The following is a 15,312-nucleotide window of genomic DNA, read 5'->3' as shown; positions in this document are numbered from 1 at the left end:
GACACTCCGAAGATATGACCCCAAATGCTGGGACTGTGGCCGAGCCGTCTGAGCCCTCTCTGCTTTAACTGATGAAAATGGGGAAGGGAGGATGGTTTCCATAGAGATGTTTAGGGATCGGGAGGGATGGCCGTGTAGAGCACTAGGGGCTGCTGCTCACTGTGTGCTTCCTCTCTGTGTTATCATCTCAGGCATCAAAGGACGCAGAAGCTTTCACGCGGCCTCTTACCTCCTTGTTCCACTCCACAGAACAGGCTCCTACCCTGGCATTATTGTTGTTATTGAAATTACCTGGCGTGAGTGAGAAGGAAACACGGAACATGCGACAAACCTGCTTAGGAATTTTTTAGAGGGAGTGTTACGGGCCTGGGGAAGTCAGTGTGCATCTGATTCATATGTGGATGATGTAATCCACCATGCACGTGGGTCACGCAGGGCCCTTTAACATCCCCGGGGGCCATTAGGCACTTCTGCCTGAGGGCTTCTCTGCACATGCATGGCCCCTAGAACCCAGAAGTATCACCCTTATTGCGGCTGAAATCATCACAGTTACGATTCTGGCCACACAGCGTGGCTGGCACTTCCAGGTTCCAGGGCATGTGCGGAGAAGTGCTCAGGCAAAATACTTAGTCACCCCCGGGGACCTTAAAAGGCCCTGCGTGACCTATACGTGGTATGGTTGCATCACCTATGTATGACGCAGCTACGTAAACCCTCGCCATGCATTCATGAGCTCCGTCATCTGTATACGACATTGCTATGTCAGCCACCTGTGCACATGTGGTAGGCAGCCTGTAAAGGCTGGCCGCACACCGACTTCAACGGGCCTCTTCACGCGTCTCCTCTAATAAACTCTTCTTAAGCAGGTTTGTTGCATGCTTCGTGCTTTGTTCTCACTCGCCGGGTAATTTCAATTGTCCTTCACACAGACTATTCTAGAAGATTTATTTATTTATTAATGTAGGAAGACTCTATCTGCATCTATACCTTTATGCCAGAAGAGGGCATCAGATCCCACTGTAGATGGTTGGGAGCCACCATGTGATGCTGGTACTTAAACTCATGACCTCTGGAAAAGCAGCCAGTGCTCTTAACCACTGAGTCATCTCTCCTGTTCCATCAAGCTAACTCTTCTGAAACTGTCATTTTTCCTCCATTTTGTAAAGTATAAATCATACCCTTCATTCTAATCAGTGACGTCTCAAAACACCGAGATCAGAAATAAATTCCATCTCTGAAATTCTCAGCAGTCTCTTTCTCTCTTACAGCCCTGAGAAGTGATGACCGCCACAGGTATTGTCCCACAAAATGCCCTGAACTTCTTCATCTTTCCGTGTATTTGGGGACATGATGATGTCTGGTGCTCGCATGTATTTGAGTTAAAATTAACAAATCTCTTGTACATCGTCTGAGTTAGATTAAATATTAAAAAGAAAAACTATATATCTGATTGTCTTGCCCCATCCCTATTGAAACTTCAGATGCACATGTGATTGACTGACACCCTCACCTGTCCCTGGGGTCACACTTGGCATCTGATTTTAAAAGTTTGTGAAATCTCTGGGTCTGTAATTTAGTTAAGAGATTGTGGGTCAGTGTTGGGATCATGGTTTTCATTTCCAGAAACTTCTCCAGTAGTTTTCAAAGCTCCATTCAACCCCAAGTCTTCCGAGTTGGGTTCCTCTCGACCCCACTCTCATCCCCCCCTCCCCCCCACCCTCACGCCCTGTGCACTGTTGCTCATGAACTCAGGTTGGCAGGAGGTGTTGTCTCAGCTGAGATGCGCCCCCTCCCCTGACACTGACAGTCCCACCCTCTTCTTCTGCTCCATCTGTGACACATCTTCCCTGTCACTCCCCAGAGGGCTTCTCTGTCCCCTCCTGTCACTCAAGTCTCCCTGTTACTGGAACTCCACCCCCTCTCCTATTTGTTCCTCACTCTCACAATTTAAGCTCCAAAGAGGAGGGGGCAGCGTCTGTTTTCCCTCTGTGGATCCCCTGGGTCAGCACAGGTCAGCACTGAGGGAGATTTCCTGTTCCTTCTGCTGTGTTTATGGGAGAATCAAGATCATGAGGGATGGAAGGAGTGGAGTCTTCTGAGTGGTGAGCGCTGGCTTCCTGCTCAGCTCCAGGTGGGGCAGCTGTGGGACCAGAGAGACGAACATTTGCTGAGCCCTCTCCTCTGGAATACCAGAGGTAGATCTGTCGGGTGCTCATCTGTGAGGCGTGCATTTGGACACCGGCACCAGTCCCTCCTGCATGGCCCGTGACAGGATTGTTCTCTTCTCAAGTTTATTCCCAAATGGGACTTTTTCCCTTGGGGCCATGGTACAAGCAGCAACATTAAGCCATAACTGAGCACCGGACGATTGCCTTGACCAAGAGTGTGTGACAGGGAAGCCCAGAGGCTGGAGCCCTAGGCAGGAACCATGGACAACAGTGGAGTGCTGGGGTGTGAGAAATAGTCTTCCCCTGGGAGGAGCACACCAACTGCTTATCCATTCCCAGATGGTCAGCCCTGAAAACACACATTCAAGTAACATTATGCAGATGAGAAGGTGTGTTCATGTATTTAGGAAAGTATATGCATATATGTATGTAACCATTAATAACAAAAGACACCATGAATTTGAAAGAGAACAAGAAAGGTTATATAGGAAGACTGGGGGGGTGTCAATGATACAACTATATAACACTCACAAAAACTAAGAGTCTCACTGGCTGTATAAACCACACTGAAGGGCAGAGCCCCTGCCCAGCAGTAGATGTTCCAACACAAAGTGACCTCAATGATATTCTTGGCTCGCTCTCTCTCTCTCTCTCTCTCTCTCCTTCCCTCCCTCCCTCCCTCCCTCTCTCCCCTCCCTCTCCTCCTCCTCACCATACAGGAATTTTGCTCATATATTATGGTTTAAGGTTTTGTGGCTTTTATTTTATTCCTGTAAGTGTGAATGTGTGTGTGTTGTTCTATACTAATTTTTTCTTTTGTCTTAGGTGCCTGTTTGTTTCTAGTGGGAGAGAGAAAGAAAGATTAAGGATTTGGGTGGGCAGAGAGGTGGGAAAGATCTGTGGGAGTTGCAGGAGGGAAAACTGTGATCAGAATATTTTATATGAAAAAGTCTATTTTCAGTAGTAACGAAAAGAATATTGTGGGAGGTAAAATGGCCAATCAGCCTCTGCATCCTCTCGGGATCAGGAGATCATAGATGAGGGCTTAAAAAAGAGTGTGGACACCTCCTCTCCTGTTAAGTCTAGATGTGGTAAACTCAGTCTGCCCTGATTGGTTGATATTCATGGGATCTTGCCTTTTTCTGAAGAGATGGGGGAGGAGGAGTGGATAAGAAGGGCGGGGAAGGGACTGGGAGGAGAGGATGAAGGGGAAACCTCTTCGGGGTGGAAAGAAAGAAAGAAAGGAAGGAAGAAAGAAAGAAAGAAAGAAAGAAAGAAAGGAAAAAAGAAAGAAAGAAAGAAAAGGGAGAAAGGGAGGGAGGGAAAGAGGAGGGAGGGAGAGGGCAAGCAGGAGGCTATGAAGGGAGAGCAATCCCTGCCTCTCCTAGGAATGGAGGGGGGATGGATTTCCGGGAGTTCATCCCTCTCCCTGTTTACACCCTTGTCAACTACCAGGACCTGGCTGTGTGTCCTCTGCCCCTTGGGTTGGGTTGAAGTCAGAGGTGGGTTGGGGCGAGCCTGGGTCTGGTCATTTGTGGCCACTGAAGATCATTCTTGTCTCCATAGCTTGGTTTTTGGAACAAGTTAAACACGAGTGTCATTTCTACAACGGGACGCAGCGCGTGCGGTTTCTGGACAGATACTTCTACAACCAGGAGGAGTATGCACGCTTTGACAGTGATGTGGGCGAGTACCACGCGGTGAATGAGCTGGGTCAGCCAGACGCTGAGTACTGGAACAGCCAGAAGGAGCTCCTGGAGCAGAAGAGGTCCCTTGTGGACACGTACTGCAGATACAACTACCAGGTTGCGGAGAGCTTCACTGTGCAGAGGAGAGGTGAGAGGTGAAGGCAAGGGGTTGGACCGGGCGCGGGGAGGGGGGCGGCAGGGTGGGGGACACTGTAAGGGATCAGTAGGAGGGTGCGTGCATCATTGCTTGCCTGTGTGCAGAAACCTGCAGAGACGCTGGACTCCCTGCAGCTGCAGCCACAGGTGGTTTTAAGCAGCCCAGATGGGACCTGGGAACAGAACTGTCCTCACCAGGAGCTGGAGCCCTGTTAACTCTGATCACCTCTCCAGCCCTGAGAGAATATCCAGACTGGGGAGGGGGTGGACACTGTATAAAGATGCATCAATCTAAGCTTAAGCAGGAGGGTTAGGAGGAAGGGGTCCGACAGAGGGAGCTAAAGATGCACCCCAGGGTGTGGGCTTCCCAGAGAGAGTCACACAGAGGGAGACCTGCCCCTGGCTACAGCCCCCACAGGAAGAGCAGGCAAGGGGTTGTATTGGCATCAGCCATATTCAGTGTCTGACTGTCAGTACACACCTCAAAATTTTTCTGAGAAGATTCTTTCTTTTCTCTCTCATTTGGCAAGAGACACATGAGGTGGCTCTGCAGGTTCCTCGGGTGGTGGTGAACTCAGGAGCCTCTACTGTTGCACAGGGGTTTAGTGTGTGTCCCTTCCCTGTAGTGAGTCCCTGGTGAGAAACTGCAGGTCACAGCTGGGGACAGAGAAACAGCATAGCATTTGCTGATTGTTGCTTAGCTAGAGGCTTCAGCCACCCCAGAGTGAGGCCTCTCTCTCCTCTCAGGTCCCCAGTGTTTCCTGGACTTTCCCTCCTCCCTCAGCTGAAACAATGTGTGCTGTGCTCACAAAAGCAGCTCACTGAGAATGAAGTGTCAGACTGAGCTGTGTGGGGAGTCAGAGGTGGGGAGGTTCGTGACCTGTGAATGGAAGATTCCAGAAAGAGCTGCCCCTGCTGCAGGGCTGGGGACTCAGGAGACCTTCAGTGATGTGGGGAGGTTGGAATGTTGCAGATCCACAGCCTAATCATGACTAATCCTGATCTGTCATTAGTCCCCTTAATAGACGTTCTTTGTCCTCCTCTGTCTCTGCCTGGACATCTTGGACTTCCGAGTGAAACCTTTCGGGATGTGTGGAACTGTCAGGCACATACTTCCCCACTCAGAAGCCAAGACTGTCATCAGAGCCCTGAGACCATGGCCAGTTCCCCCCTGTGCTGTGACCCCGCCCACCCGATGCTCCCACGATGCGCTTGGAAAGTGTACATTCATCAAATGCTTTGTTCTGTTATCATGAAAACATCACAGATCCATCACCATGTGGGAAAATGGAATTTGGGGTCATCTGACTCTGTGTTCTTGGGCCATGGCCACACATATTTGGCTCTAGAATCAACTGTCCCTTGTCCCCCGAGGGGACACTTGAACCACTGACTGATCACAAGGCACCTCTGCCTTTTCAGAGCTCCTTAGGTCTAAAGTCCCTGCTGTTGTTCATTTCCTTATTCACGACTTTTACTTTACTGGACGATCCACACTCAGCCTTTAACTCACGTTTCCTATCTAATGTGTCAGCATTGCTGTCTTGATGAGGAGGAGTGAGTTACAGGTCCCGTGTTCTTCCTCTGTGTCACTGGGACGGTGTCTGCCTCACGTCCCTGCCTCAGATCTGCTCTCCTGTCTGGTGTGAGAGGCTGTGGGTCTGGGAACCGAGAGACACCTGACACCCAGACACTCAGGCCCCTTCTGTAAAATGAACCTGTGTTGGCATGTGACCTGTGGACCTGGTCCTGAACACTTTACCATCTCAGGGTTACTCAGGATGTCACCCAGTGCCTGACAAAGTTCTGGATTTGGGGTTCTGACCAGCTGTGTTTCTTGACCTGGTCACACAGAACAAGAAGGGAGAGTAAGGGAAAGTGGAGGAGCCAGGAATGGCTGCTGTGCCCCTCCAGTGTTAGAAATTACACAGCAGAGAGAAAAGCCAGGGAGCGTGCAGGCGTGGGGATGGCAGGCAGTGGGCTCAGGGGCTGCCAGGAGTGTGGTGATTCTGGTTTGGTGTGTGTCCTAGTCAGGGTTATTGTTGCTGTGGTGAAACTCCATGGCCAAAGCAAATCAGGGAGGAAGGGGACTATTTAGCTTACAGTTTTATATCAATGTTCATCATCAAACAAAGTAAGGACAGGAACTCAAATGAGGCGGGAACCTGGAGGCGGGAGCTGAGGCAGAGGCCATGGAGAGGTTCTGCTTACTGGCTTGTTCCCTGCTGCTTGCTCAGCCTGCTTTCTTTAAAACCCAGGAACCACAACCCAGGAAGGGCACCATCCATAATGGCTGGGCTTCTTCCACAACCAGGAATTGAGAGAATGTCCTACAGGTTTGTTTACAGCCTGATCTGATGGAGGCATTTTATAATTTGAGGTTCCCTCCTCTCACGTGACTTCAGCTCATTTCAAATTGACATAAAAGTGCCCACCACCATGTGTGGTGTTGAAAACCCCATTTAAACAAGGTGGAGGAGGTTTTCTACAAAACTTGGGAAGATTGTAGAGAGATGAATCAAATATTGAAAGAGAAAACAGAAAATGAAGTCTTCTTTGAACTACATTTAAGGGATGGAGGGAGTTTACAGTGAGCTTCCATGAGAATGTATTGTAATGTATCCTCACGGCTGTTACACTGTGTCGTCTAGACAAAACAGTAAGAGAAAAGGCCTGGCTCCTCCAGTTCAGAGAGAATTCACTCCAGCACCGCCTTCTGCTGCAAGCCCACTGCTCTGCAGGGGTCCGGATGCAGACTGCACACAGTCCCTAAACCCTGCAGCTCACACACTGACGGCCCCTGCTGAGGAGACTGCAGCACAGTCCCTAAACCCTGCAGCTCACACACTGAGGGCCCCTGCTGAGGAGACTGCAGCAGTCTGTAAACCCTGCAGCTCACACACTGACGGCCCCTGCTGAGGAGACTGCAGCACAGTCTGTAAACCCTGCAGCTCACACACTGACGGCCCCTGCTGAGGAGACAGCGGCTCCCTGGGTGACACACATTAGAACACTGACCGCAGATGTGGTAAAGTTGATTTATTCAGAGTCCTGCAAAGGGAGATGAGAAAGAGTTCTCAGTAAGACTTCCTGCCTCGCACACAGAACTGCTGCCCTCTAGACACCAGAAGAGACAGAACCCAGAGACACAACTTATGTACTTAGCTGATGGAGAAATTGCAACAACTGGGGATAAGCTTTTCTTTCCCTACCAGGGCATCCACCTGCAGCTGGGGATTCCTCCACAGAGTGGCGCCGATAGCTAACGTGAGAGAACAGACACTAAGTCCAGACAACTGTGTTAGACTCTGAGTCCTGCCTGGACCTCAGCCTGGGTGGGTGGAGGCAGACACAGCCAACCTGGGGGACAGCTCTGCCCTCATGACCTGTTCTCACCTCCCCTTCTCCTCTAGTTGAGCCTGTGGTAACTGTGTATCCCACAAAGACAGAGCCCCAGGAGCACCACAACCTCCTGGTCTGCTCTGTGAGCAACTTCTATCCCAGCCAGATTGAAATCAGATGGTTCCGGAATGGCCAGGAGGAGAAGACTCGGGTCGTGTACACAGGCCTGATCCGGAATGGAGACTGGACCTTCCAGACCCTGGTGATGCTGGAGACGGTTCCTCAGAGTGGAGAGGTTTACACCTGCCAGGTGGAGCATCCCAGCCTGACCAGCCCTGCCAGAGTGGAGTGGAGTGAGTGGGAAGCTCCTGACCCTGAGAATCCCCGCCCACCAGCAAGAGGCATGGCTTACCCTGTCTGTCAGCTCTCCTTTCCCACACATTATTTCCAATGGTTCTGTGCTGTTCTCTCCTTCAGTATGGCTCACAGGGTAGGTGTGTGATCTTCCACAAGCACCTTTGCCCCTGGGAAGCAGTTATGCCATTACACTCTCTCCTGAGCCTTCAGTGACATCACCAGACCAAGGACCTACTTGTCCCTGGCTGCAGCCTCTGCCTCTGGCTGGGTTGTGTTTCTGCTGCTGCTCATGCAGATGATGGACAAGGAGCAGCGCAGGGTCATGGCTGACCTCAGGGACGTCCAGTCTCAGCTCTGCCTTTGCTTAGCTCTGTCACCCTCAGGACTGTGCATCCTCAGAGCTCAGGAGCTTCTGTCAGCTCCCCTCAGGGCGGCCATATTAAGTCTTTTCATGCTGTGAACCTCTTGTTGTTTGACTGCTTCCAAACATCAGCAGGAGTGTTCAGTTCCTACTGTTCTAGGAGAAACTTCTTCCTCGGTCTTAAAGCTCTGACTCTAGGGGCCCCAAAAGGGAAACAAGATTTGGGGTGAAAACCTCTAAACCCGGCTTCCTTCTCAGGGGTTCAGTCCTCATCTGCACAGAAGAAGATGCTGAGTGGAGGGGGCTTCATGCTGGGTCTGCTCTTCCTCGGGCCTGGGCTGTTCATCTACTTCAGGAACCTGAAAGGTAAGTAGTGGAGACTGGACCTTCCAGACCCTGGTGATGCTGGAGATGGTTCCTCAGAGTGGAGAGGTTTACACCTGCCAGGTGGAGCACCCCAGCCTGACCAGCCCTGTCACAGTGGAGTGGAGTGAGTGGGAAGCTCCTGACCCTTTGAATCCTGGTGGTGGCCAAGGCTCGTGGCATTTCAGAGAAGAGACATGACTTTGTTTTCAGGGTGTCTCAGGTTTCAGTTATCTCTGAACCCAACAGTCTGCAGATACTAAAGCATGGTGACAAATGGGGATGGGAAATTTAATGGGATTCTGACTTGAGAAGTCAGAATGAAGGAAGAGTGGAGGAAGAGCCTCTGGGCTGCTGTGTGACTGGGACTTTAAGTCCCTCTGTCTGTCCACACTCCCCTCTGCCCTGGATGCTGTGGGCAGTGGTGCCAGAGGAATCTCAGAGTCTATGTTCATGTGGGAGGAGGGGGACAGATCTGCCTCCATGCACTTAATGTCTATTTTATTCTCTTCTCTAGGACAGTCTGGACTCCAGCCGACAGGTAACACCCTTCAGTCTTCCCTCAGAGACAGATCTGCCTTCCCTACAGTGTGGGCTGGGGTGTGAGGTATACCAGGCAGACACACTGGGGAAGATGTAGATCCCAGGACACCGAGCCTTGTTTCCTGTACTTACTGAGGGCCTGGGCTCTGAAGCTCTGTTTACTCAGAGCTTGAAAAGTTCTCTCTGCTCACTCTCATGCAGTCAGGGAGGCCTGAGGGGGTAGGAGAAGCCACTGCAGAGTTAGGTCTGGAAACTCCACTGTCCCCTGTGCTCTGCAGGACTCCTGAGCTGAGCTGAGGTGACAAGGCTGAAGGAAGGAGCTCCTCCTGTCTCCATGTCATGAAATTGTTTCCTTCTTGGCTTCAGTTCCTCCACTGACAGTGCTTCCCTAGGACCTGGCTCCTCCTGGTTATGGACCCTGCAGGCCTGTTCTCCCTGATGGCCTGTTCAACCCCACCTGTGCCTACAGTCCCAGGACAGAAGTCCCCTCCCCTCCCCTGCCCTGCTTCCTTTTGTCCCCTGCCCTTTGTCTGAGTTTCTGAGCCAGGTTGCTGTGATTACACTTTCCCACATTTTTTTCTCAAATAGACAAAAAATCAAAATTACCTGCTTCATAGAATTTCAAGGAGAAGAAATTCAGAGAAAGGAATGACCCACTGTTAGACTCTGTTTGTTCATGATATGAATGGAGGAGTGTATATATGTAGCGATTTATAATAAAGTAGGCCCACACTATCTCAGAATGGGGGATAATAAAGGTTTATTTGTTTAGGGGTTGACTCACAGTAAAAGCAGTGATCAGCAGTCCTCTGTGTGAGCGGGGAACTGGAACTGAATCCAGCAGCCAGTGGGTCTTGCATGCCTCTATGTCTGTATATCTAGTACCTGAGACAGAGCCCAAAGTAGGCCAGCATCCAAGAGCCATTGTCTGAAGGAGTCCCCACAGTTCTCCCCTTTTGTCTAAATAAGAGAGTTCCAAACCTAATGTCAACTATATACAATAAGAAAAAATATCAAGTATAAAAATTAGAATTATGACAACTCGTTCTGCATAATGCGAATTAGTAACTATATTGAGAGGTTTTTTTAAAATCCCTTAGTACTTTGAGAATAGCATATTGATTTTTGGACAGAACTGTAAAGGCTTTGTTCCACCTTACTTAAATCTTCTGATTTGTGACCTGCCTTTCTTGATTTATTTGCATCAGTGTAGAATTATGGGCTCCAGTTATTGGTGTGTCATGTACAATGTGAGGAAGGATCCAAGTAGCTGCCTTTATAAGGTGAATTCTATCACTTTTGGGATCGTTGTTATTAATCTCTCCTAATGAAAGTTAGCACAAGCCCTTTGCCAGCGTTCATTGTCTTCCCATATTTTTTAAAATTTCATCCCTAGTAAAAGGGAGTAAAATCTTGGCTGGGTTTATTCCTGCTAATTGACAAAGTCTCAGTTCCTTTGATAATTAATTCAGAGACCTTTTCCACATAAGTTTTAAATTTCTTATTCAGTTTACGAGGTAAAAGGATCTACAATAAGATAGTATCTTCCCTCTGCATTAAAATTCCTGTAGGAGAAATTTTGGAGGGTAATATGACTAGAATGCCCATGTGGGTCAGCTACATCCACATAAAACCTGAGAGAGCTTGGGAAGGAATTCTAGACAAAAAAGATTCGAGTTAAGCACAGCTTATTGATAACCGCAGTTTTTCGGATAGGCTCTGTTTTCTGGCAGCAAGCAGAGGCATGGCTCCATTAAGAAATCACTTCCTGACTCAGCATTAACAACAAAAAAACTTCCCAAATTCTTTAATAAACAGCAGCTTCCTGGTCCATGCTGGTAGCATGAACTCTGGTTCTTTCAGAAGGTTAGGCTATGGAGCATTTGAATGGGGTTTGTGTCCAGAATGCAACAGGTTGATTGATGGCAAAGTAGACCCGCTGTGTCCCTGGGCCTGGAGCAGAGACCATGGCTCGTAGAGCTGGCATAAACATGCCTCTGCCATTGGACTGGGCAGAGCCAAAAGACAAAGCAACCTTAGTCCTGGTCACAGAATGATAACAGATATGCAGTAAAGACGGATGCAGATAAAAAAGAAGACTTCTAAACGGGTCACAGTGTTGGATAAATTTACGTAGGCTTGGGCGAAAGAAGAAAAAGAACATATATAGCTTTAAAAAGAAGTAAATGGTTTTTAAATATAAAATAAAGTCATTAAAGAGATAGTAAAAGTAATAAAAAAGAGTACATACTCAGATTAAAGGAGAAGAAAAATAAGCCACATAAAAATGGAATATACACAGAGTCTGAAATATGCATATTATTGTATTTTCTTAAATTTTTTAACTGTGAATGAGCTAAGTACAGAGTCATATTTCATTGTATGGGCTGATAAGCTAAACCAACATATTTAATTTAAAGATATCTTGACTTCAAAGTTTGGATCTAAGGACATGTTGCTTTGGAAAAGAAGTTCTGCTTTTGTTTCCACAGAGTTAGAAAGTTGTGGATTCCTTATTGGCTAATACAGTTTGATCAAACAAGACCCTGAAGCAATGGCCCAGGTGGTCTAACATACACAACAGCTCCAGGACTGCTGGCTGAGATAGACCTACTACACAGGATACCCCATAGAAGACCTGATTAATAGTGCCCCCAATCAATAGGAAGTAGTCTAGAGAACATTGCTCAAACTCCATAAATGATTGTTTATAAATATTTGGTTACATTTAAAGAGGGATATGCTATAGAGATGATTAATTTGCATTGGTATGGATCTGGTTTATTGATATAAATTTAAGGTTGATTTTGTTTTATGTATATTTCTGCTCTTGATTAAAGTATTGTGTTTGTGCAGTTCATTTAAAAAGGTAATGTATAATTAATTAAGAAAAATGGATTAACAGATAATCACCTTTAATAATCAAACATGTAGTCATGTTAGTTAAGTTTTCTAGATGGAGAGAGATATATTTCAGATTAATAGGTATTCTTCAAATCTTTCAAAGACCTATAGAATATGGCATTTAAAACATGTTAAAAACTTAGACTTTTCTAAACAGTGAGACGTGTCTGCTACTGGCAGCACCAATTACTTCAAGAGGAAGTAGGCATCAAAGAACCTCCTGCTTTATGGAAGAACTGACAGGCATTTTTCAGGACATAAAAGAAAGCATCTGATGAACTTTGTCATTACAAGGCAAAACATCTTCAAATTTCCTTCTTCACTGAAAAGTCTGCCAGATATTATGGGCCTATTGACTGAAGATGGATGCCCCAATGTTAATGAAGAACTTTGGGTTACTTTCCAGGCAGCAAGATGTCTCTGTCAATTCTAGAGTGTTGGAAGTTGCTTACAATGCACTTTCTGTTTACTTAGGTAATATATCCTTCTGGAGTCTTTGCTGGAAAACGTTTGACTTTTAATACTAAATCTGATGATTTCTCAGTTTGTTCACCTATGGCATCAATTCTCTGTCCCTGTGATTGTGCCCCACATTGGGCACCAAATTTGTTTAAAATAAATCTTTTGTTCTATTTTTATCAATAATGATTCAGGAGTCAGATGCTGGGGTGAAAAACCTGCTTGTTCAGAGAGTCAGAAACAGCACCCAGCGGCTTCCTCCTCCACCATCAGCCCAGAAAGAGAGGTTACTCCTAAGCCATCTCAAACAAACTCCTCCAACCGGTGGACCCTCCCTTTTACTTCCTACACATCTCTCTATCCTTCTTCCTGACTCCCTCTTACTCTCTATGGCTATTTCCTGTCAACTGGATGCTTGCTCCAGCTTTTGACATATTGACTTTATTTAATCCTGTCTACAATAGTCAAACAGAAAGCACCTGGATTAAAAGTGTGTGCTAGACCTGAGCCATACCACAGCTAGAAGCAGGTTTTTCCAGCAAATAATGAAATCTTGATGTTCATAGAGTGATTAAATATTGATAAATGCAACTTTGGTATATAAAAGTAATATAAATATAACAGTTATGATGGCTATTCTTGGTTGTCAACTTGACTCTACCTGGGATGAACTACAATCCAGAAATGGGCATGACCGTGAGATATTTTCTGCTTGGTTTGAAATGTGTGAATTCACTTCTCGTTCAGACCTTTGAAGCACGAAGACACACACACACCTTTGATCTGGATCTCGAGGCAGGAAGACACAAGCTTTTATTTGAATCTTGAGTCCTGAAGAACTTTAATATGGGTCATACATTCTGCTGAGATTCTATATAAGGACAGAAAAGCAGAAAAGTTTTGCTCTTTGTCTGCTTGCCCTCACCTGGCTAGCACATCCATTCCTTCAATGGCTTTGGAGCTTTGCCAGTAAAGGGTAAACCAGATCTTCTAACTCCCTGCTTCGCTGAGAAGTCTTCCAGGTACTCTGGGCCTGTAGACTGAAGATGGATGCCCTAACATTACAAAAGAACTCTGCGTGACTGTCCATGCAGCGAAACATCTCTGTTAACTCTAGAGTTTTGGAAGTTGCTTACAATGCACTTCCTGTTTACTTAGGTAATATTATATCCTTCTGGGGTCTTTGATGGAGGTGAAGACTATATAGTTATAATTATGGTTTTCCTTAGCTATGATAAAAGATAAATTAGATATAAAATTTTAAACTCACAAAGATAGGAAAAATGATAAAGAAATTTCTTTAATTTTTCCAAATACAAATAGACTAAATATTGTTAACTGTAATTCTTGCTTGATACCTCTTTTGTCATATGTAATTTTTCTACATTAAAGTTAAAACCTTCCTTTTTAACTAGACAGAAAATAGGAGATGATGTTGGACGCCCTTTCGCATGCTACAAATTATGTGTTGCTTTTATTAGTTAATGTATAAAGCTGTTTTGGACAATGTCCAAGCCGACTAAAACCAGAAAGAAAAGTCAGAGAGAGAGAGGAAAGAGAGAATGAGAGAGAATGAGAGAAAGAGACACACACAGAGAAATGCACCAGAGACAAGAAAATATGAGACCATGTAGATGCTGTGGAAGCAAGACATGAGGCAACAAGTCACGAGCCTCTGTATGCGGCGTAATAACCAGGCTAGCTTAATATGAAACAGCAAATTTTAATGAAGGGATAGCTTACAACACCAGGGATCCAGCGATGGGCAGGAAATACAAAAGGGACTGGCGTGGATTTATACATAAACATTAGCCTGAGGGGAACACGCCCCCCCTCCTCTACAAGCCTCAAGGTAATATATAAATTAATCTAAATGGGTTCGTTTATAGGTGGAGTTAGACAGTAAGAAACCAGAGCTGTTGGCCAAACAATTGTAACCAGGGAGAAATTGGTCCAGTAGGACTGGGCAAGACAGAGAAAAGTCTCTATTTATACACAATGGCTGCTGAGGTGGCTCAGCAGGTGAGGTGTTTGCTGCCAATCCTAAGGAGGTGAGTTCCAGCCCTAACACCCTCAAGGAGAGAAGTCAGCATCAAAGTTGTGCTTTGACAACACATGCATGCTGTGGCAGGCATGCCGTGCCGTGTGAGAGACACTGACATAAACACATGATAGATAAAGACATGTAATAAAAATATAAAGCACTAATCATTTTCTACCTGGGCCTGTTAGCACAAGTCTGTGATCTTAGCTAGCTAAGAGGTCAAGGCAGGAGGATCACAAGTTCGAGGATAACCTGGGCAACTTAGTGAATAATGCCACAAAGTAAAGAGAGGTCTGGAGCTGAAACTCTATGACAGGCACTTGCCCGGCATGCATGAGGTCATAAGTCCAACCCTGAGTACTTTAAACTGCCCAGTGTGAGCTCTGAACTCTAAGGAGGTCAATGATTTGCCATGGCGCAGCTGACGAGAGACCTAGATGGGAAAGGAAACTTGGGTTCTTCCTGTTATTCTATTAATCCTCACAGCTGTGAGAATTCCAGTTCCTTCCCTGAGCATCCCCAGCAGTTCTGGATCTGATCTCTGTGAGTTGTGCTAAAGGATAAAACACCAGGTCGGTTGTGTCAATTACATCAGAAAGAGGAACATCAACTCTAATTTTCACCTGCTAAGGCCTAACATAACTGACATACCATTATTAAAGGTAAGGAACTTTCTTAAAATTATCTTACCCTGCCTTGGCAAGATAAGACAATCCTGTTTCATCCACTTATGGATATTCTGTATCTTTGTCAGTAGTTGAGGTATGGGCTTTTCTTAACCCAAAGGCCAGTTCTGCCAAGAGGGGAATTCCCACATCACTCTACCTCCTTTACTCCCACAAGCTGCAAACACAGAATTGCCCCGCAGCCCTGTTTAGAGATGTAAGAGAGGGGAATGCTCCCAGTGCTCAGACTGGTGAGTGAATG

At 46.5% G+C, this 15,312-nt stretch overlaps 1 protein-coding gene across 1 annotated transcript in view; it reads left to right on the top strand.

The window, feature by feature from the left end:
• LOC142854247 (H-2 class II histocompatibility antigen, I-E beta chain-like) overlaps positions 1-13,573 on the top strand; it is a 122,292-nt gene extending 108,719 nt beyond the window's left edge. Inside the window, exons 2-6 of the mRNA XM_075979551.1 lie at positions 3,735-4,004; positions 7,426-7,707; positions 8,331-8,438; positions 8,953-8,976; positions 9,257-13,573. Coding sequence (XP_075835666.1) covers positions 3,735-4,004; positions 7,426-7,707; positions 8,331-8,438; positions 8,953-8,976; positions 9,257-9,270 — 698 coding nt within the window. The 3' untranslated portion in view covers positions 9,271-13,573. The remainder of the gene's footprint in view (positions 1-3,734; positions 4,005-7,425; positions 7,708-8,330; positions 8,439-8,952; positions 8,977-9,256) is intronic.
• Positions 13,574-15,312: the final 1,739 nt, after the last annotated feature.

Source organism: Microtus pennsylvanicus, chromosome 7, assembly GCF_037038515.1.
Source record: "Microtus pennsylvanicus isolate mMicPen1 chromosome 7, mMicPen1.hap1, whole genome shotgun sequence".
NCBI classification, from domain to species: Eukaryota; Metazoa; Chordata; class Mammalia; order Rodentia; family Cricetidae; genus Microtus; species Microtus pennsylvanicus.
This window is presented reverse-complemented; position numbering and strand designations above follow the sequence as displayed.